General features: G+C 44.2%; 1 protein-coding gene across 6 annotated transcripts in view; it reads right to left on the bottom strand.

Moving 5' to 3' along the window:
• Positions 1–20,106, bottom strand: part of vps13c (vacuolar protein sorting 13 homolog C) — a 78,815-nt gene that overhangs the window by 237 nt on the left and 58,472 nt on the right. For 3 of the 6 annotated variants that reach the window (XM_023952069.1, XM_023952074.1, XM_023952079.1), the window contains 21 exons: positions 19,195–19,321; positions 17,864–18,099; positions 14,999–15,137; positions 14,750–14,890; positions 14,590–14,671; positions 13,204–13,273; positions 13,021–13,132; positions 12,834–12,947; positions 11,708–11,838; positions 11,543–11,624; positions 11,044–11,157; positions 10,855–10,930; positions 10,620–10,783; positions 10,495–10,540; positions 9,560–9,683; positions 6,138–6,149; positions 5,834–5,948; positions 3,407–3,498; positions 3,203–3,326; positions 2,934–3,017; positions 1–359 (listed from right to left, as the gene is read on the bottom strand). The exon at positions 1–359 is cut by the window's left edge and continues 237 nt beyond it. In XM_023952069.1, the coding sequence (XP_023807837.1) occupies positions 258–359; positions 2,934–3,017; positions 3,203–3,326; positions 3,407–3,498; positions 5,834–5,948; positions 6,138–6,149; positions 9,560–9,683; positions 10,495–10,540; positions 10,620–10,783; positions 10,855–10,930; positions 11,044–11,157; positions 11,543–11,624; positions 11,708–11,838; positions 12,834–12,947; positions 13,021–13,132; positions 13,204–13,273; positions 14,590–14,671; positions 14,750–14,890; positions 14,999–15,137; positions 17,864–18,099; positions 19,195–19,321 (2,287 nt within the window). In that variant the 3' untranslated portion in view covers positions 1–257. Of the gene's footprint in view, positions 360–2,933; positions 3,018–3,202; positions 3,327–3,406; positions 3,499–4,236; positions 4,623–5,833; positions 5,949–6,137; positions 6,150–9,559; positions 9,684–10,494; positions 10,541–10,619; positions 10,784–10,854; positions 10,931–11,043; positions 11,158–11,542; positions 11,625–11,707; positions 11,839–12,833; positions 12,948–13,020; positions 13,133–13,203; positions 13,274–14,589; positions 14,672–14,749; positions 14,891–14,998; positions 15,138–17,863; positions 18,100–19,194; positions 19,322–20,106 lie in introns of those variants that run through there. The other 3 variants (XM_023952070.1, XM_023952089.1, XM_023952097.1) reach the window with 3 other exon arrangements.

Raw genomic sequence — 20,106 nt, 5'->3', positions numbered from 1 at the left:
AACAACAATTGTTGTTCGAACTATAATCTCAAGGCTTTTCCTTCTTTAAAAAATGTAATCAATGACAAACACTTTCAAGCTTTGGTAAAAGGTCTTCCTATTACACCCCCCCCAAAAAGAAAAGAAAGACGAAATGACGACAGGGTTGTAAGTCATTTGAACGTAAACTCAACTCATCAGATGATTGGACAAGTGCAGAAAGGGTAAGCCCCGCCCCTCTGCACAGGAACATATTGTGTGTAGAACAGGCTGAGGCCTCAGCGCTTGGTACTGGCTCTGAGAAACCGCTGGGACTTCTGCCTCACCATGCGCTGCTGCAGCTGGTCCACCTGAGCGTCACATATGGCTGCAACCAGCTTCTGTTGATGGAAATAGTAAACAAACCGCACAATTCATGTCTCCCGTGTGTCACAAACACACAAGTACAAATCTACTTCCTGCACAAACAGTCAGAATATGACTCCTGACTGATCTTGACGTCTGTCCATCTGCTAACAGCTGCAGGTCACTTTGACAGAATTAGGCTCCGTTAAAACTCAAAGTCCAAAGCAGATTGAGGGGATCCTCTACAATCACACTCTCTACGCAGAGTCTTTCCCAGCGTAGCCACATAAGTACAATTAACCTATAAAATACTGGACCAGATCAATTATTTCTGAAACTACCTAAACGTTTTCAATATTTACTGTTCTATTATTATTATTATTATTGCATTGAAGCTGTCATGGTCCAGGTTAACAATGACCGACGCTGGTGCTGTAGATTCATGATCTGTATTGATCGACAGCACCCCTCACCCCCCACCCTGCAATCTCACGTGCATTTTTGTGATAATTTTGGCAGAAAAAGCAGGAAGTTGCGGCTGTTTTTTTCTAAGAGATGAAATAAAAGTTAAATTAGAAAATTTAGAAACTGTTTGTTTGTTGTGGTTTCAAGACGTTTCACAAGGACGACTCATTGTGCGCTGGGACACTGGCCCTTTAAGCCAATGCATCATGGGAGATGTAGTGTGAAAACTGCCGAAAAAGGGCAGAAAGACTAGCGTCTCTGAGCTTCATTGTTTTGTTCACTTGTTCCACAGTCTGATACCAGATTCTGTATAAAGCTACACCGCTAAAGACGAGCTTTAGCTGGTATTTTTGTTGGAACTGAGTGACTTTATCAGCAGAATTAACAATAAGGAAGTGAAGACTTTAACCCCTTCTGATTGGTCAGACTGATGACATGTGAGTAAGCCTTCAAAAATTATTGGCGGAGACAGTTAAAGGGGCGGGACTTTCCACAAACTGTTATAGCTGCAGGTAAATCGCGGTACCGGCATTCTTATCAAAATTTCTTTAATAGAATTAAATAAACACAAAGAAAAAGTAATTTTAAGATCTTTTATATTCCTAACTTCTAAGTGTTTTATCAGGGTTTGTTTGGATGAACAAAGAGCTGATATCCTGGAGATGGAAAATGTTTTTAGATCAGTTAATGATTAATGAGGGAAATTTCCCACGGCACACTTGACCATCTCCCGCGGCACAGGCACACTGGTTGAAAAACACTGCTGTAGACCTTAAAGGATGGAAATGAAACAGCTACTGGTGAAAGAAAAAAGGAGGAAACAGAAAGAGAAAAGGAAATACAGGAGTGAAGGACTCAGAATTAGAACTTTGAAAGTAGGAGGATGTTGAGGAATGTAGAAGTCTTCTGGTTCCATGTTTAAGAAGAAAGGAGATGTGCAGAGAACCTAGAGAGGGATAAAACTGCTGAGTCACAATGAATTATGGGAAAAAGGAGTGGAAGCCAGACTGAATTGCACTGTGTCTGCAGATTTAGAGAAAGTCTGACAGGATACAGAGAGGAACTGTAGTTTGGAGGAAGAAATCAAGAGTGGCAGAGAAGAACATGGTGAGATGTTCTGTAGGTGAAGCAGAGAAGTGGAAGGTGGAGGTGGGAATGCACCAAGGATCAGCTGTGAGCTCCTTGTTTCTGTAGTGATGGACAGACTGACAGGTGAGTTTAGTCAGAAATCTCTGTGGATCATGCTGTTTGCAGATGACACTGTGATCTATAGTGAGAACAGGGAGCAGGTGGAGGAACATCTAGAGAGGTTGGGGTTTTCATTCATTCATCAAAAAAAAAGATTAAAAACAATCGGCCCTGACTCCAGTAAAAAACTGGTTTTCAGCAGGTTCTTGCACTGCAGAACAATTAACTCAAGAACAAGAACAACAGAACAAGGGTTAGGTTTGCTTTGGAAAGGAGAGGAATGAGATGTGATGTGAATGAGAGGAACTCCAGAGGAATGGTGAGGTTACAGGGAGCAGAGGTGGAGAAGGTGGAGGACTTTAAGTTCTTAAGGTCAGCAGTCCAGAAGAACAGATAACGGGAAAGAGGTGAAGAGGCATCTGCAAGTAGGTTAGAACAGGTGGAAGAAGGCTTCAAGGTGGGATGTGTGACCCAATAGTGTCAAAGAATGACAGGAAAGGTGAAGAGCAGCCATGCTGTTAGTTTGGATACTCTGATGCAGAGACAGGAGCCAAAGCTGGAGGTAACAGAGATGAAGATGTTGAGGTTCTCTTTGAGAGAGACCAGGACGTATCAGGATTGAATGAGGAAAAGTTCATGGTAGATGTTCTGGAGATCAATGCAGGGAAGCAGAGATGTTTGGACATGTAAGAGGAGGAACCGTGGTGATGTTGATGAAAGGATGCTGAGGTTAGAGCTACCAGGAAAGAGGAAGACCAAAGAGGAGCTTCATGGATGGAGGAGATGAGGGTGGATGGTGTGAGTGAGGAGGATACAGAGGACAGGAATATATGGAGGTGGATGACATGCGGTAGCGCAGCCGCAGAAAGACAACGAAGAATTTCTATATGAAAAAAGTTAGCTTGGTGAAAGCCAAAGGTGAAAGCCTCGCCACCTGGTGTGGACTAACACTCTACCTGTGCAACGTTTGAATCTTTAAGATGCAGAGTCTTCACACACTCCTGATCTTCCTTCTTCGAAAGTTTCAACTTGGACTGTTCCTGAAAACACGAGACAATGGAAACAATGAGAACAACCGGTAAGGACATGATAGCACATCATCACACTAGAAAGAAAAACGCACACACGCCCCCTTCTGTTTAACTCTCTGCAAAGAAAGTTCTTACAGGCATACCTGCAGACAGGACAAGACGGACGGACAGACACAGAGAGAAACAGACACAACCTTGTAGTAAATCTTCAGCTCTGATCCGGTGACAGCAGGAGGACGATAGAAGTTCTCAAATAAATATTCCCACTCTTTCAGGAACTGCCTCATGAAGTCGCTCTCCTTCACACACAGAACTCTCCTACACAGAAACGGCAAGAAGACACCAACGGTGAGCATCTGCACACACTGGGCGGCGTGCTGCTGCGGGTTCGAGCGGACCTGTTGGTGACGATGATGTTGGTTTTGGAGTGTCCCGGATACAGACAGTGTTCTCGGAACAACTCTCCGTCCAACAGCGTGATCTGTGAGCGCTGAAAGACATGAACACACTCCCACCCGTCAGAACCTTCAGAGACCGTCCCAGCCCCACTTGGAGGTGGATCACTTCTGTTTTGTTTTGCAGGACTTCAGTTGTTTTTCCATCTTTTTGCTTTGTCACAGTCTCAATAGGATCTACAGCAGCTGACTAAGACCTGATGTTTTGAAACACTTTGGCAGATGTGTTAGTTATGCAGATGAAGGTGGCCGGACCAAACCAAGTCAGGCGTAGAAGACAGGTTTGTCTGACAGCAGAACTTATTACATCTTAGTTCAATGACGTTCATAGTGTCTGTATTATTGCCTGATTTGTAGGTTGTTCTGTTATCGGACACGATTGTGTTTTTTTCACATACTTGACATGTTTTGACAGTAAAAAAGGCTGGAGCAGTGGTTGATGGGTAACCTGCACAGATCAGCAGATCTTTTGTTTTTGTTTTTTCCCGTGGATGCGTGACCCTGAAGTGGACTTGATGTCTGAACTGGGATGCCAGAACTTTGCCCGGTATTTTCCATAGACCTTTCATTATGTGACACCTGCACCGTTGCTCATGTTGAAGTAAAAACCTGACGGGGGTCTCTTCGGGTCGTGAACAAACATAACGGAGCGGCGCCAGCCAATGGCATCTTTTTGCAGACTGTGTAGGTCATTTACAGTCAGGGTGATGGTCGTCCCCCCTCAGCGACCCCCCCACCACCACCTGACTGCACAGGAAAACCCATTTCATAAGAAAACCCGATAAATCTGTTTATTGAACATTCAAGATAAAGGTCACACATTTGAGGAAGGAAACGACAGTCAGCTAACAGGTCGAAGTGCATATGTACCACATCACAGGTCTGTACAAAAATAATTGGTAAACCTACTGCAGACTCATCTCCCTTGGCTGCTTTAAATACATTAGCTATATATGATGAGAATTCCAAGCCCAGTTTTAGAAAAAACTTTCTTCACTGAAATATAAAAAAGACTTTGGCATGCATAGAAACCTAAGGTTTCAGGTGAAGCTGAAAAGATCCAATCTGCAGTTTTTTGTATGAAAGCTCAGAGGAAGAGGCTGCTTAAGCACATTCAGGGGGAGAGGTGGTCACCCGAGCAGGTCCAGTCCTCCTCATGCTGCATGAAACAGGAAGCGGGAAAAGACAGGAAGACAGGAAGAAAAGACAGGTAAGAAGGAGGGAACAGCAGCAGACACAGCCTGCAATCTGGCTGGCTGGCTCCTCCCACGGAAGTCAGAACCACGCCATGCACTCACTACAGAAAAGCAGTTGCCTCAGGAAAAACATGAATATGAAGCATTTTGACTGAGTTTGGCACAGCCAGACAACCTCTGCCAGATGAAGAGCGTCACTCATAACTCAAGAACTATAGGCGTGTGGGCTGCATGGATATATATTTGACAGTACCCATGAAAATGAGGCCAGAAGTGGGACAGGTACATGCTCTAATCACCCGAATGCTAAAATTAGCCTATTGTGAAGAAGAAGGTAAAGGGATAACCTTTGCTGAGTCTACCTATGGGTCCAACAACCTGCCAATCACAGAAACACACCCCTAACAAAGCATACATTTCAGCTTTAATTAAGTTAAAGCCGCTGACTCAGAGACTGTCCCCCCCCTTCCGAGTTATGAAAACGTTTTACAACATGAGGTTCTACAAACGCTTCTCTTCAACCTCAAAGCCATTGGGAGGCTCTTCCTCCAGAGGTCATTTATGGAGAAGCAACATTGGATATTTCCAAGTTGGCAACAAATACGGAGATGGAAGGTGGGAGAACACCTCTGGCCTGCTTCTGAGTCCAGTGGTGACTTTAAGACACTCCTCCCTTTGCACCTGATGAGGTACGACTTGGACGCAGCTGTCTGACCATGATGGCTTCCATGAAGCTCTTTTTGCCCCGTTCTTCAGCCGGACTGTGGTTACGTGATGGACTGTGCATGTCAGCATCAGTGGGTCCACTACGCCCACTGTCAGCTGTTCCCAATCAGAAAGCTCTGACACGACAGCCTGCTGGGTTCTGCACGATCTGTTAAATGTCATTCAGATATCAGAGCAACTTCCCTTTGATCTCGCTCTTCCATAAGAAAATCAATACTTTTTTTATTTCCAAGTTCATGTTGTCAATTGTCTAAAGGTTTGGGTTAATAATTCATGATTAAACAAAAGAAAAACAATAAGAAACAGGAAGTTTGCAGAGTTTTTCTTACATTTTAAAGTACTTCAATTCTTTTTTTTAAATTTAGTCATTTGGCATTGAGAACAAGAACCACACCCACTTGAAGTGACATCAACATGATAAAGTACTTAAAAGGCTATAGGCTCATACCTGGAAGAGGTCAAAACCCTGAGACTCTGTCAGGTCATACGGCCGGATGATGCCGTCCTCTTTGATCAGACGCGGCGGTCGAAGTTTGGTCACCTCCTCTGTTGCCTCGGCAGCTCTGTGATGACCACACACACGCACACAGAGTGAGGTTTCAGATGCAGATGGTTGTTGCTCACTTTCACCTGAAAACATTGTGACTGGCTGGATTTGGGTCACATGACTGAGTGGCAGCAGACAGCGTGTTCAGACCTGAACCCTGATGCATACCATGCTGCAGGCAGCCTCAGCCAGGTGGCAGTCTCACCTGAGGGGCCCTCTACAGTGAGAGCATGAAACGGCAACATTCAACAGGTTATCAGAACAGACTGAATGTCAGCTGACAAGAAGATCCGCCTCCATGAGAAGAGGAGGAGGAGGATGAAGGTTACTAGTAAATGCTGGGTGGTTGAGGATTTAAGGATGATGAGGTGACCAAACATTTTTTTTATTTCTAAAGAGATCATTTTCATCTAGACTGAGGGTCAGAGAAAACTTGAGTTCCTGTTCATGCATGTAACCACCAACCTAAATTACACACCGTGAAACAATTTTCATACATTTTAATTAGGATTTTTTTAAATTATTGTAATATGCTTCAAATGACAATCTGAGTATTGTGCAAATGATTCTGAACTTGCAGTTTCTAGCAAGGTTCTGGGAGAATCCAGGAAGCATCAAATGGCTTTGATCTTCTTTTGTTTCGTTTAATCAACAAAAAATGGATTTTTGTCAAACTCGGCCTGAAAAAAACCCACAGGATGATGAAGTCAGCCACTTCTGGGGAGATTGGATCCCAAAAAATGTAAAAGTCTTTGGATTTTAGTGTTGAATCCCACTCCATGGACCCATGTGATAGCAACAGTTAGGGTAAGATTACAGGAGGACCAAAAGGCCCAAACAGAGAAAGGAGTGATGCTCCTCTGCAGTCCGTTCTGACTGACTGAAGTCCATCATCCAGTGTGGCTTAATTTTTCAATCCTCGTGCAGGTCGGTCTATGAAATTATTGTTTGACAGTAAACCCGCTAAAGTTTAAGATCCACTGTTGTAGATGACATTTTAAAGCTTTTTGCCACCTGGTTCTGACAAATGCTGTTGTTGGAATATTCCAACGATGTTTTTCACAGATGATTCTTTGCCATTTTAAGATTTTTTGCAGATAACAAACCAAAACTTTTTTTCTAGAAAACATGTTGACCTTCAGTGTCAACGTGCTTTCCATCAATGATTCCATTTGTCAATGTTAACCAACATGAAAGGGTTTGGTTAAGTGAACAGGACCCCCCCCCCAAAAAAAAACAAAACAAAACAAAAACAAACATACATAATGACAGATCAGGCAGCTTTGATCAGGGGTGTGACATGGCAGTAGGAGAGGGGCAACAGGCACCTTATAAGGATGAAAAACTTGACAAAAATGGAGATGTTGAGTGAATCTCATGGTTCTTGATGCAATGACTTACCGAGCATCAGCTGCGACAGTCAACATGCAAACCTGACATGTGGCACGTTAAAGCTGAGCTCCATCCTCAGTGCTTAGAAATCAGGACTCAGATGAGTCATGAAACTCAAATATGAAAAGTCCAGAAGCTTCTCAAATAAAGAACTGCTGTTTCTCTCTTTAACTGAACAAAGAAAACGTCAAAAGCCGGTACATTAGATGCATCTTGATATGATTGAATAAGAAGTTAAACATTTGTTATCCAGTATGTGTGAGGGGTAATGCCCGACGAGGTGTCCATCATCACAGAATTAATGGACAACGCGGAGGTATGGATCGTGCTCCACTTGGGTTGGATGAAGGTTTCCACACCCTGAAGGACATTATCCCGTTGATAGCATGGTCTCTTACAACAGGAATGGATATTCAATCAAATATTAGTACTTTGATCTTGTTTTTTTTTACATTTAAATCATTTTTCACAAGAAGTGAACTATTGTGGTGTAACACGTCATGGTAACAACTACAGATTACAACGTACTATTCTTTATTAACAAATAACAGTAACAACTAACTACTAACTAATGAACTAACTGTATAGGAGTTGTAGCATGAGTATGTGTGTCATCACGCTATGTGTGCAACAGGAAGGAGCATGAACAGCGCAAGAGTGAGTGAGAGCCTCCCTCTTGCGCTGCACGAGCTCTCCCCTCTCTCCCCTCCCTCCACCCCCCCCCCCCGTTTCTTATACACGCGGTGTGTGGTTTCAGCACATACACATCCTCATTCTACATCACATGTTTCAATGTGGGCACATGCGGCTTATAGACAGGTGCGGCTTATGTATGTACAAAATGGTTTATCCTTTAAAAATGTAATGGGCGCAGCTTATAGTCAGGTGCGGTCTATTGTCCGGAAATTACGGTACTACTTTGATTGGGAATCCAACTGATAATGACCTGAGCCTGAACTACAGATCACTGCAGGACGAACCATGCCCGTGGAGGTGGAGCATGACCTAAGGGGAGGGGTTTTGGTAAAAACCATTGACAGTATGTGAGAACTGGACTGAACAGTCAGACTGAGCAACCCTTCCCCCCACATGATCCAAATAGGAAGTACTGGTTTCAAAAAGCTAAAATCCTATAGACTTCTATTGAGAAATAAACAGCTATTACTCAGTCATTATGTCCGTCAGATTAAGTATTTTTGCGTTGATACCTTTTATTAATGTGTCCTTGTTAATCATAATTTTTTTCATGATATTTTTTCCGTAGTGCATGTTTGATGGTTGCTTCCACACCCTGAAGGGCATTATCCTTACAACAGAAATAAGTATTAAATCAGATATACGATGCTTGAATCAAAGTTGGTGGCCTCCAGTTAAACATTCGAAGCGTTTGATTGACAGATTCTCACAAGCCTTCTTTCAGTGGTAGGGGTGTGGCCTTCTAACAGGCTTACTCCTGATTGGAGAGATTGGTTGTCATAGAAGTACAGTCGGACTACTCACAGCTTACTGAAGACGTCCGGTTCCAACTTAGCAACGCACAGTTTGTGGAAAAATGGCGACTGAATTGACTTCATTTGGTTGGAACTGGAAGCAAGACCTTTTCTATGGGTGACATCTCACGTGATTCATCCAGTAATATATTATAAAGTCAATGCTCAAATCACACAAGGGGAGTCCTGTAAACGTAGATCCAAAGAGCAGGGAAAGCAGAACATGCTCACAGCCCAAGTTTGTCTGTTTTTGCTTTTACATGTGAGCCAAAGACTGACGCCTGCAGACCAACGGCCCAACTGTCAGAAGCAGCCAGTTCAGACAGCTGCCCATTTTTAAGGAGGGAATCCCAGAAACAAGCTGTCATCTGAATGAGGATGAAAGGTATGAAGAAGTAAAGCCTTCATGTCTTAAAATAAGGAACCAACTTAGGAGGAAGTGCATAAAATGTCTACTGATGCACGTTTTTTACCGGTGTGACAGTCAGGAGGAGCTCAGTTTTAACATGATTCATGTAAAATACTCACAGCAAAAAACAAAGACAACCACCAACAAATGTTCCGGCAACAACAACACCAGACATAAAACAAAAGCAGAAAAAGTGGACATTAGTGAGTTGACAAGAAAAGGACAACAAAGAAAAGCACTATAGTTCTTTGGTCTTCGAACTACTGGAGAACAGGTGTGAGTAAAGGAATCACACTGAGAATGCCACAAAAACAAACCAAAGGCTAAAGCAAATACCTCTGGATGCCCTGGAAGGTGCTGCTGGCCATATCCACCAATCCACCTGTTGGGCGAGCAACGATCCCCACCAAACCCCGACCAATGCCCTTGAAAAATCCGGCTGCCCCCTCCTTCTTAGCTCCTGTAGAAAACCAAAAACCACTATTGGGTTAATGAATCTATGGACCCTGGATTATCTCGTTATACTTGTCTGGATTATCTGAATGAAAATGAGGTGTTGGTGTCTCTGGGATCCTTTATCTTAGAGTCTGCAGGAAGTGAGACATCTGTTCTATTAAAAACAACAAAAAAAGAGTAGTGTTGGAGGGTGGGGGTAGGGTTTCAGAGGGGTGTCTGATCAGAACTGTGTGTTTGAGGAGAACGTGAAGATCTTAAAGGCCTACGGAAGGTTTCCGTCAGAGGGATACCACACGGGTCCTACAGGGAGCCACTGAGTACAGGACATCTCTTTTGTTCTGACATTTGTGATCTGGAGAATACTGTGGATGACAGCACAGCTCATAATCAGAGCCCATCCCTCATGCTTCACATCCACAAAATATAAAGGATGTGGATCAAAGGTGTCTGGTTCTCAAGAATTGGGGTTCTCCTGGGATTAATTGTTCTAATTTGAAAAGCTAAAGTAAAGTAAAAGCTTGTAAGCAGATCTGTATTTCTTACATTTCACTGTTAAAAACATTCACTTCTCTGTCTTGTTCTGAATATCCTTATCTAATACTTGTTGGGGCTTTTTTTGTTTTTGTTGATGTTTACATGGACTGAGGTCTGTGCATTAACATTTGGTAGTGAATCGTTGGTTTGAGGTCCCCTTCCAACCAACCATCCAGATTTTGATCTTGTGTCTTTTGCAGAGAAAAATATTACTTTTATTTATCAACTAAACTGGATCAGAGGCAAGTGTGATTCCCTAATGGCGTTTAACGGACACCAACCTTCCACAGGCTTTGTGACGATGCCTGTCACCCCCCCGACCACACCCTGCACAGACAGAAAAGTGGTTAGAGGTTACATTGGGTCACATCTGATAAAAACACAGACAAATCCATTCCATCCCAACCTTCAGCAGCCCTTTCCCTCCTTTGGCCAGACTGTCTGAGAAGTCTTTGGGTTGTCGGTTCATCTCCTCTCTGCGTTTCTGTTGGAATTCTTTGTCCATAGTGATGGCTGCCAGGCCTTTACCCATTGAGCCTGTTATCTTGGAGACCATTCCTGCAGCGCCACCTAGGGGGCAGGTACACCATAAGAATGGACGCCTCTAATGGCACAGCAGTTTGTTTGCTCTGGCTCCTCACCAACAGTGTGACCCAACAAGCTGCGGACCCCAATTGCAAAACCTTCAGCAAACTCCTCCGGACCCTGAACAGCTCCCTGGCCGACACAAAATACTTTGTTATCCGCCTGTTCCTGTGAGAGCGGCTCTAAAGGTAGAGACAGGCGGGGACCGGCATCATCCCAAAGAAGCTGGTTACTGGCTGCCTTACCTGGAACGGCTCGTAGAAGAAAGCCTCCACTCCTTCAGACAGACCTCGAATCAGCCCGAATGGATTTCCCAGAACATCCAGACCCAGGACCAGAACATACATCTGCTTCAGGAACTGCAGCCACAACAAGATTTGAGCAGAAACACTATGAAGACTGAAGGATTTCTCAGTCACGACTGGAAAAGTCTAATTCAACACCAGCCCAGCAAGAGCAGACTAAGAGAAGTCGTGTCAGTCCTCTAACAGCAGATCACGTTTGTCTAGTTACATGGCTGTGAAACAAGCTGATGTTGGTCTGACACCAACACCCACAAGACAGCTTCATGTCCTTAAAGATACACTGTTAGCTCATTCTTTGTAATCACATCAAGGATCTATTCTTCTAAAGCCATATTTCCCACCACAGGCTCAAAAAAACTAAAAACCATTTTAGGATGATCACATTTAGGAAATGAAGTTGAAAAAGGGGCTGTGGGGCTGGTGAGGGCTGAAGTGTTACCTGTTCGCCATAGTGTCTAGCTGCCTCCTTCATCAGCTCCTCTCTGCGGTAGAACTGGTACTTCACCTCAAAGAAGGCCAGTCTGATGGAAACGAGACACGGTCATCTCCAGGACAACAGGGCGTCATGCTGCACCGCACAGGTCTACTATACAGTGAGCCTCACTTGAAGATGACGTCATCCACATCCGTCAATGTGGCGCCGATGCTCTTGAGCAGCAGGTTCAAAGACTGAAGAGCTGCAGTTTCCTGATCCATACTGTTGCTGCTGGAGTCCAGAGACAGGCTGAGGTGGAGCTGAACAACATGAAGCAGTCAGAACCAGAATCTCTGCATCCGTTTTTAACTGGACATCATTGAACAGTTCAGACACCATCCCCTGCAGAGGTCTTCAGCTGAAAACTCCTGCTCCTTAACAGAATCACATTTATCTTTATTGCATGTGTATGTGTGTGTATTTATTCACTTATGAGAAGCTACTGTTTTACAGATTACCGTATTTTACGCACCATAAGGCGCACTTACAAACCAGATTTTATTTTCTAAAAACGACAGTGCACCATATAATCTAGAGTGCCTTAAGTATGGATTCATTCTGGTTTTGTATACTGATGCCGGGGCGATTTGAGAGGAACATGGCGCTCTGTCAAAACACCCGTCTGATTTTTTTAATGAGTTGCAATCAAGGTTTTGTAAATACGGTAACACGGCAAACTGTTCTTTTTACGTGTTACTAACAAGGTTGGGAGTTAGCGTCGTCGTAGTAATATTGTTTTAGCGTTAAGAGTGTTTTTTTTGTTGTGTGGCAAACACATTTTGGGAGTTATAGGTATTGTGAATATGCTAACACGGGTAAGGTTTCTAACGTGTAGCGTGTCATAAACAAGTTCTAGAATTACTTTGAACACAGTTAATAAAGTTGAACTGAAGGACTCATCTCTGATTATCGTCTCGCGTAATGCACCTTATATTTGGGTGCGCCTTATATGTGACATAAGTTCAAAAATGGACCATTCATTGATGGCCTTACAATCTGGTGCACTCTATAGGAAAATACAACATTAAAGGTGAAATGTCAACAGCTCCTGGAACCAAAACCTGGGAACAAAACAAGGCAGACTGGATGTCAGTCAGACCCTGGTCCAGTCAGAGAGGGAGCAGGAGGAAGCCTCACAGAAGCTCCTGCAGCCAGAGGCCAGGAGACGGAGAGAAGCCCCTTCAACCCAGACTAAAACCATCCACAGCCAGACTGGAATAACTGAGACCTGCTGATGGGGAGGGGTGGCTCTTACTTTAATGGGTGAGATGTGGAAATACTCAAAGAAACTGAGGCCTGAAGTTTCAGACAGTGAGGCCTCCATGAGCTCAGCCTGCAGACCCTGCAGATCTGCCTCGATCAGCCCGCTCTGGAACACAAACATGGTCGTCACCTCTGAGTTTGTCACCAGAAAGGGGTGGCGTTTCAGCATCGTGCTTCACCTTTTGCCTTTCTGCTTGGGGGTCAACAGCTGGTGTGAAAAGAGCCAAGGTGGCTCCCAGGAAACCTTGATCCAGCTTCACTGCCATCTCCTGAACCAGAGCCATAAAATATCTGGAAAGGGGGCAGATAGGGTCAGAGTGTCACTGATGGAAAATTTTTTCTCAGAGAGGATCTTTACTCACTTGAACTGCATGACTTTGCTGTGCTGGTTGAACCTGGTGATGACTGAAACGTCAAAGAACGGCTTTGGCTCTGTGGACACAGACGCAGACTTAAAGATTCCCAGGAAACACAACTGGAAGTATCAAGATTCAAAGTTAAGTCTATGTAGAGACGCAGTGAGAGGTCCTGTGGTGGGATTTGACTGGATGGCGAGGTGTAAACGGAGAGCAGCACAGAAACTCTAATATATCAAAGAGCTGCAAAATTGTTGACGTGCAGCTGGAGTTTTCCAAAGTTGGGGGGGAATATTTGTGTTGCTTCAACCAAATAAGAACTGGTGACAGGTTGATGATGTAATGAGCAGGTGATGTCCAAAACCAACATCGTCGTTGTATGTCACTGACCTCAGCTTCATTACGTTTCTTCATGTTTGTATTAAGACAAGAATAAATAGGTCCTCTTCTTGATTATTTTTTTAATTCATTTTCTATTTCCATGGAGTAATTTGGGATAGCAACTAATCACACTGGGCCACACAGAGACTGCAGTACCGCTGAGAGAAGCAGGACCCCAAACATGGCAGCATGCTTGTTGGTAGGGCTGTGTTGGGGGGGGGGCAGAACTAAGTTTTGCAGCGTAACGCTACGTGTCTGTCTAAACAAAGGCGGAGCCACCTGCCCCGTGTTCTTCATGAGAGTCAGGCTTCACGGCTACCGGAAAGGTGACAGTGTCTGCAGTCTGTTTATTACTGGGCAATACATAATGTTCTGAGAAGATGTCTGTACCAGAGAGCACAGGTGAAACTTGCGCGCACCTCCAGAGCGGTCTGCTGCAGAGGAATCAACACCCCCCCCAACACACGTGTGCGCAGCTTCCTACTATTCCTACACAAGACGCTCCGCGCTCACACACACAATCTGCAACACCTATAGTTAGTTCACAAGTTAGATATGTAGTTGTTAGTTGTTACTATTATTTGTTAATAAAGAATAGTATGTTGTAATTGTATTTATTTCTAATGCGGCCGCCGGGGGATTTTGGGGGGGGGGGGGGGGGGGGGGGGCTGCGGTTGACCGCAACACCGCGCCCCCTGGTGGTTCATCACTGGGGTGATGAGAAATTCGACACCGTCACAGGTCTACTTGTTGGCACCTTTGTACAACTCTCCAACATAAAGAAACCAAAGTTACTCTCTATATTATTCATGATGTAGCAACTAGCCTGTAACATAAAGGTTATCAATAGCTTCTTCCACAGGCAGATTTGCGGTGAGAACACACCGTGTGAAAAAAACGAGGTGGCAGTTTGACCCATGAATCAGGTCTAGGGGGAATGCGGCATCAAGACAATCCACCCATCCCCACAACAGTCCGACCCTCGTGCCAATCTGGTTTTAAACATTTAACCTGAGTCCTGAACCAAAGACTTTGGAGGAGGAACCGGATGGAACACGATGGGGAACATGGCTCCAGGAAGCTGGTTGTCCACCTGCAGACACACATGGCCTTGGTTATATTGTCAATGGAGTTCTGACAACAATGCGTGTCCAGGTGTGCGCATGTCTACTTGTAGCCAATGCAGCTGAGCTCTGAGGCTACGCTGGTGCAGCGACTGCTTTAACTCCATGTAGATGCCGGGCTGGAACGTCCTCCTTATTGGACAGGAATACGGCTTACGCATCATCATGCCGGCTCTGCTCAAGTTCACCTGGTACACAAACCAAAGACAACACGTTAAACTGCCTTCATGGGACAACAGATGCAGCATAAAAGCAGTCTGAGAACTGCTGGGTGGCTGAACTTAGCTCCCACTAACCTCCACGCTGGTTTCTAGTTTGGTCCACCCCCCCTGCTCCGTGCTGTTCAGCTGATAAGCTTTCTCCAACAGCTCGATATTTTTCTGGCTAAAGGGCTTCCAGCGATTCTTTGGTTTCATTTCCCAAACCACACCTGAACTGTTGACACAGAAGCCAGGTGTTTATGTGAGACACAGCCATGTAGAACCAACAAAACAAAAAATGGTTTGCCCTGTTTAACACAACATTCTCAAACAGTTCGGAGTACAAAATTATCAAAGTTATTTCTCCGTTGTTCTTCATTCAATAAAAAGATGACATTCAGAAGTTCAGTTCGCTGCTATGCTATTTGCTAGAATAATTGCCAACAGTTCTCGTGTAAGTGTTCTGAGACAGGGCAGTGCTTCTCAATCATTTTTCCCAAAGCCCCCCCTAAGACAAAAGAAAATGTTTTGCCCCCCCCCTATACTCGCCGCTGTGACTATAAATAAGATCAGTATCTATAAAAACTGTGTATCTTCTAACATTAACAAAAGAAAAATGCTATATATAAATCTATTTTCAACAAATATTAACTTTATTTTGCCACACAGAAACACTGAGGCAGAAAGAAGCTTAAAGTGCCTGAAATAAAAAATCTGTCAGTCCTTATTTAAACTAGAAACATTTTGACCAACTGAACCAAATGGTGCTGAGAAAAATAATTAAATCAATAACTAATATTAAATGTAAATTGATCTGAAACATTAACACAGCAGCACCAATATATTTAAAGTTTTTTGTTTGAAGAAATAGATAAAAACATTGTGCTGATTTCTTTTCTAAATGATGGATTGTTTATTTATGATCTCATAAAGTGCAGCTGTTTTCCTGCATTACCTGCTGTCTTTATTTCAAATACTGACACCAACTAAACGACAGTCAGACATAGAATATATTTACGCAAAATAAAGACACGTCATCAAAATGTCAACAATAGTTCATAAAGAATTACATTATTAGCATGATCTGAGTCATCTAAAGGCACGTGATGATCCAGGTTTGCGCAAAAGAGGCTGTGCTCCGTGCGCCGTTTCACCTGGCAGCCTGAGCCCACTCCCCCCCCCCCCCTCTTCTCAAAGACTGGAGCAGCAGCAGGGACGGTAATTCACGGGCTTCAGGCTGTTAAAAACGCTGTGATTTAACACATAGTAGTAAACAGATAGTGGCGCAGATTTTTTTTCCAAGCACTGAGCCGCTGCCGCCACCGCCCTCCGTTAAATTTGCGCCCCGGGCAATTGCCCGTATAGCCTGTGCCTAAAACCGATGCTACTGTGCCCCCCCGGCATGCGCGCCCCATTATTAGAGAAGCACTGCATTAGAGTCTAGGGCAGGGGTGTCAAACTCATTTTAACCGAGGGTCACATCAGCATAGTGGCTGTCCTCAAAGGGCCAGATATAACTTACACATGTAACTAAATGTAATGAAAAATAAATGTAACTACTCCTTAATGTTAAATAACTCATTATTTATTTATTATAACTTTTTAAAGTGACAATTACAGTTGCATAGGAACATATGTTTGCTTGCTACTCTAGCATAAATCCTTTTAAAATTGATTCTGTCAGGTTAGGTTATATGGACAGAGTTTAAGTCCTAATGTATAGTTATCCCAATCCAACATTTCCAGTCCACAATTCCCCTTAGATATGAATAAATACACACCAATTTTTATTTTAAGAAATTGAAAAACTTTTATTCTCTCGCGGGTAGAGCTGTGACGTGTCTGATTTTTGATAACGCGGTGATGAACCACCAAGGGGCCCAAAAAAAAAACAATATCTCCCCGCGGCCGCATCAGAAATGAATACAATTATAACGTATATAACGTAGTATTCTTTATTAACAAAACAGTAACAACTAACTACTACCTATCTTACTAATGAACTAACTATGTAGGTGTTGTAGATTGACTGTGCTGCGTCATGTGAGGAAGGTGCGCACACGTGTGTTGGGGGTGCGTGTTGATTCTTCTGCTCTCTAGCTGCATGCAAGGCTTCACCTGTGGTCTCAGGTACAGACATCTTCTCAGAATATCATATATTGCCCAGTAATAAACAGACTGTAGACACTTTGTCACCATTACACCGGTAGCCATGAGCCTGAAACCCATGAAGAACGCGGGGCAGGAGGCTCCGCCTTTGTTTATACAAACACGTAACGTTGCGCTGCACAAAATAGTTCCCAAAACAAACATGTAGTAGTGATATTCATCGAAATCTAACAGTGCGCGCTCATGTTTGGTGTTACAGAATGACTGAGAACAGTAATAACCCCCCGCCCAACACAAAATCCTCCGGCGGGCGGCCGTGTCACGCACTCAAGAACGCATGCAGCTTGCAACGGAAATGAATACAATGAAAATTAATAATTAGAACGCTGTAAATTTGTTGTAATTCCTCGCGAGACGGAAACTTCTGTTGTAGAATGAGGATGTGTGCTTCTGAAAGCGCGCGCCTGTGTGTGTAAAGGGAGCTGCGTGCCACGTACAGCAGAGACAGTGAGAGCGCGCGCTGACGACAGACAGTGACAGGCGCGGTGGGACGGAAGGAGAATAGTCTGAAAGAAAGAAAGTCTGAACACAGGACTAGCAGAAAGAGTAAATTATCAGCAAAGATGAACGTGTTTAATGTGTTTAGTTCCAATCACGCACCATATGCTGAACTTTCAAAAAAAAAAAAAAAGTGCGGTGAAGCGGTGATGAGGTCATCGTCACAGCCCTACTCGCGGGCCACATAAAATGACATGGCGGGCCACATTTTGCCCGCGGGCCTTGAGTTTGACACATGTGGTCTAGGGGTTCAAAAAGGGACACCTATGGACACTACTGTGTGTGGATGTTTACTTGTTAATGCCGATGTAGGCGACTTCATGCCGACTGCTGTTGTTGACGAGCGACAGGCCAAGACTTTGCAGGGAAAGTCTGACTTCCTGCTGGGACTGCTCCAGTTCCTCCGCCTGCCGAGCCTTGGTCACCACCCCAGTGTCTTCTGTGAACAGCAGGACTCGCTGACGCCCATCCAGAAAGGAAATCCAGTGGATTTGAGACTTGTTGTCATAAGAAAACTGCCCCATTTCATCCTGAAAGGAACACGATGTCAGATCAACAACCTAAACTTCATGTCATGTACCCATTTTTGAGCTCTAACCCATTTGGACCAGATGCTCAAAGATCTGTTTGATGAATGCAGACACTGTTCTGTTTCTCGTGGCCAGCTTTAGTCCGTTTTTTATTACTTCCTCTTTTATTCTGAAAAGCATTTTATATTCCTGTTTTGATTTCCTGTTATATCACTTTCAAGGGAAAACCTTGGCCCTGATGGCAGCATTTCTGACATTACGCGCAGAGCCAACATTTACCATGGTGGCCATGGTGCAGAGGTAGAGCTGTTGACCTCTAATTAAAAAAGTTGCAGGTTCAGCTCCCGCTCTGCCCCGCCCATTTGTCAAAGTGTCCTTGGGCAAGACGCAGAAGCACACATTGCTTCTGGTGGTTATAGGTTGGCGTAAGTGTGTTTAAGTCAGTTCTCCGGCTCTACGTACAAACCAGGCGTTCACTGAACGCACGCTGAACTTTGACCATTCAGGGACTCGGATTTAGTAGTGACTTGTGGATGGCGTCTTTTTCAAAATACTGAAATCCTTACCATGGAGGAGAAATTGATAATAGCGGTCGCAATTCTGTGACTGCAAGTCTTTCACATATCGGAATAAAGATGTGAGACAAAACGTCTGGAGCAAAGTTCACCAGATTTACAACTGCTTTGACATTTGACACATGCGGTGGTCAAGCACTAGTAAACAGTAGGAAAGAAATTTATGGAGCAGATGAAGAAATAGGTCATTCTATTTATAAAGCACCAAGTCACATCCCGGTTGACTCAAGAGGCTCAGAGAATTCGCTTCATCCTTTGAAATAAAATACCTTGGTTAAATCTTCTTTTAAAGTCCCACTTTGTTCATCTTCTGTTTTTTTGTAAAAGTGTTTTTAGGTGCCTAAAGAGGCTTTAAATTACCAAAGTAACACTCCTCAGACAAAGTACCAAAGGGTGTTCGATGTAACCCCCACACTGAGCAAACAGGAGGTGACAGTGGAGAGGACCACCCCCTTTGAGTTGGAGATCTGAAGAAACCCACAGCAGAACCAGACTCAGGGTTCTGCGCTCGAAATCCTACCTTCAGCAGGTTTAGCTCTCCTGAGTGCTCCATGTAGCTCCACCGCAGCATTCGGGGTCTTGTTGGGTCATCCCACACAAACTTTCGGGCTTCACTGGGTTTCAGCTCATGGACCACCGCTGAACCACTGAGGAGGAGATGGCAGCATTTAAAGAAGAAGCCAGAGAAGTTAACCTCAGCCCACATCCAGACTCAGCTGGTTCGCCACACATCACATGATCTAAACAAAACATCGGGAACACTGGGGAGGACCGAACCTTTATCCATGTCCTTGTAGGAACTGGTCCTCCAGGGAATTTATTCTAGAATCTACATCAGCAGACAGATATCGTGGTGCTGCAGTTTACCAGCTGTTTTAGTGATGAAAAAAGCCTCTGGAGCTGCAAAGCTGCAATTCTTTACACCTGTGAGGATGAGGCCTGCTGAGCGGGTTAGTGGCGGCAGAGAAGGCTACCATGGTTACTGCTGCCAAGACTGACTCCACTCATAAAAGATGGCAGTAAAAGATGACTGTTTGCCAGCAGGAAGTATTGCAATGAAGAATGTTTCCTCACATTGAATTTACAAACCTCTAGCCCGTCCAACATCTGAAGCTGTAGGATACAGCACGTGGAGACAAGCTGGGGTTCTAACTCTGCACCATGATGTTTGCTGGAAATGTTCATTCCACCTGGGGCGTAGTGGGGTAGCGGTTAGCACTTTCCCCCCACAGCGAGAAGGCCCTGGTTCAAATCCCAGATGGGATCTTTCTGTGTGGAGTTTGCATGGATGTTTTTTTCCAGGGACTCCCACAGTCCAAAAGCTTCCTAGGTTCATTGGTGACTCTAAATTGCCCCTAGGTGTAAGTCTGAGTGTGATTATGTGGCCCTGCAACAGACAAGTGACCTGTTCAGCTCAGTAGCTTTGTGGTAG

Source organism: Oryzias latipes, chromosome 3 (assembly GCF_002234675.1).
Source record: "Oryzias latipes chromosome 3, ASM223467v1".
NCBI lineage: Eukaryota > Metazoa > Chordata > Actinopteri > Beloniformes > Adrianichthyidae > Oryzias > Oryzias latipes.
The sequence above is the reverse complement of the archived record's forward strand: the minus strand, read 5'-3'. Positions and strand labels throughout refer to the sequence as shown.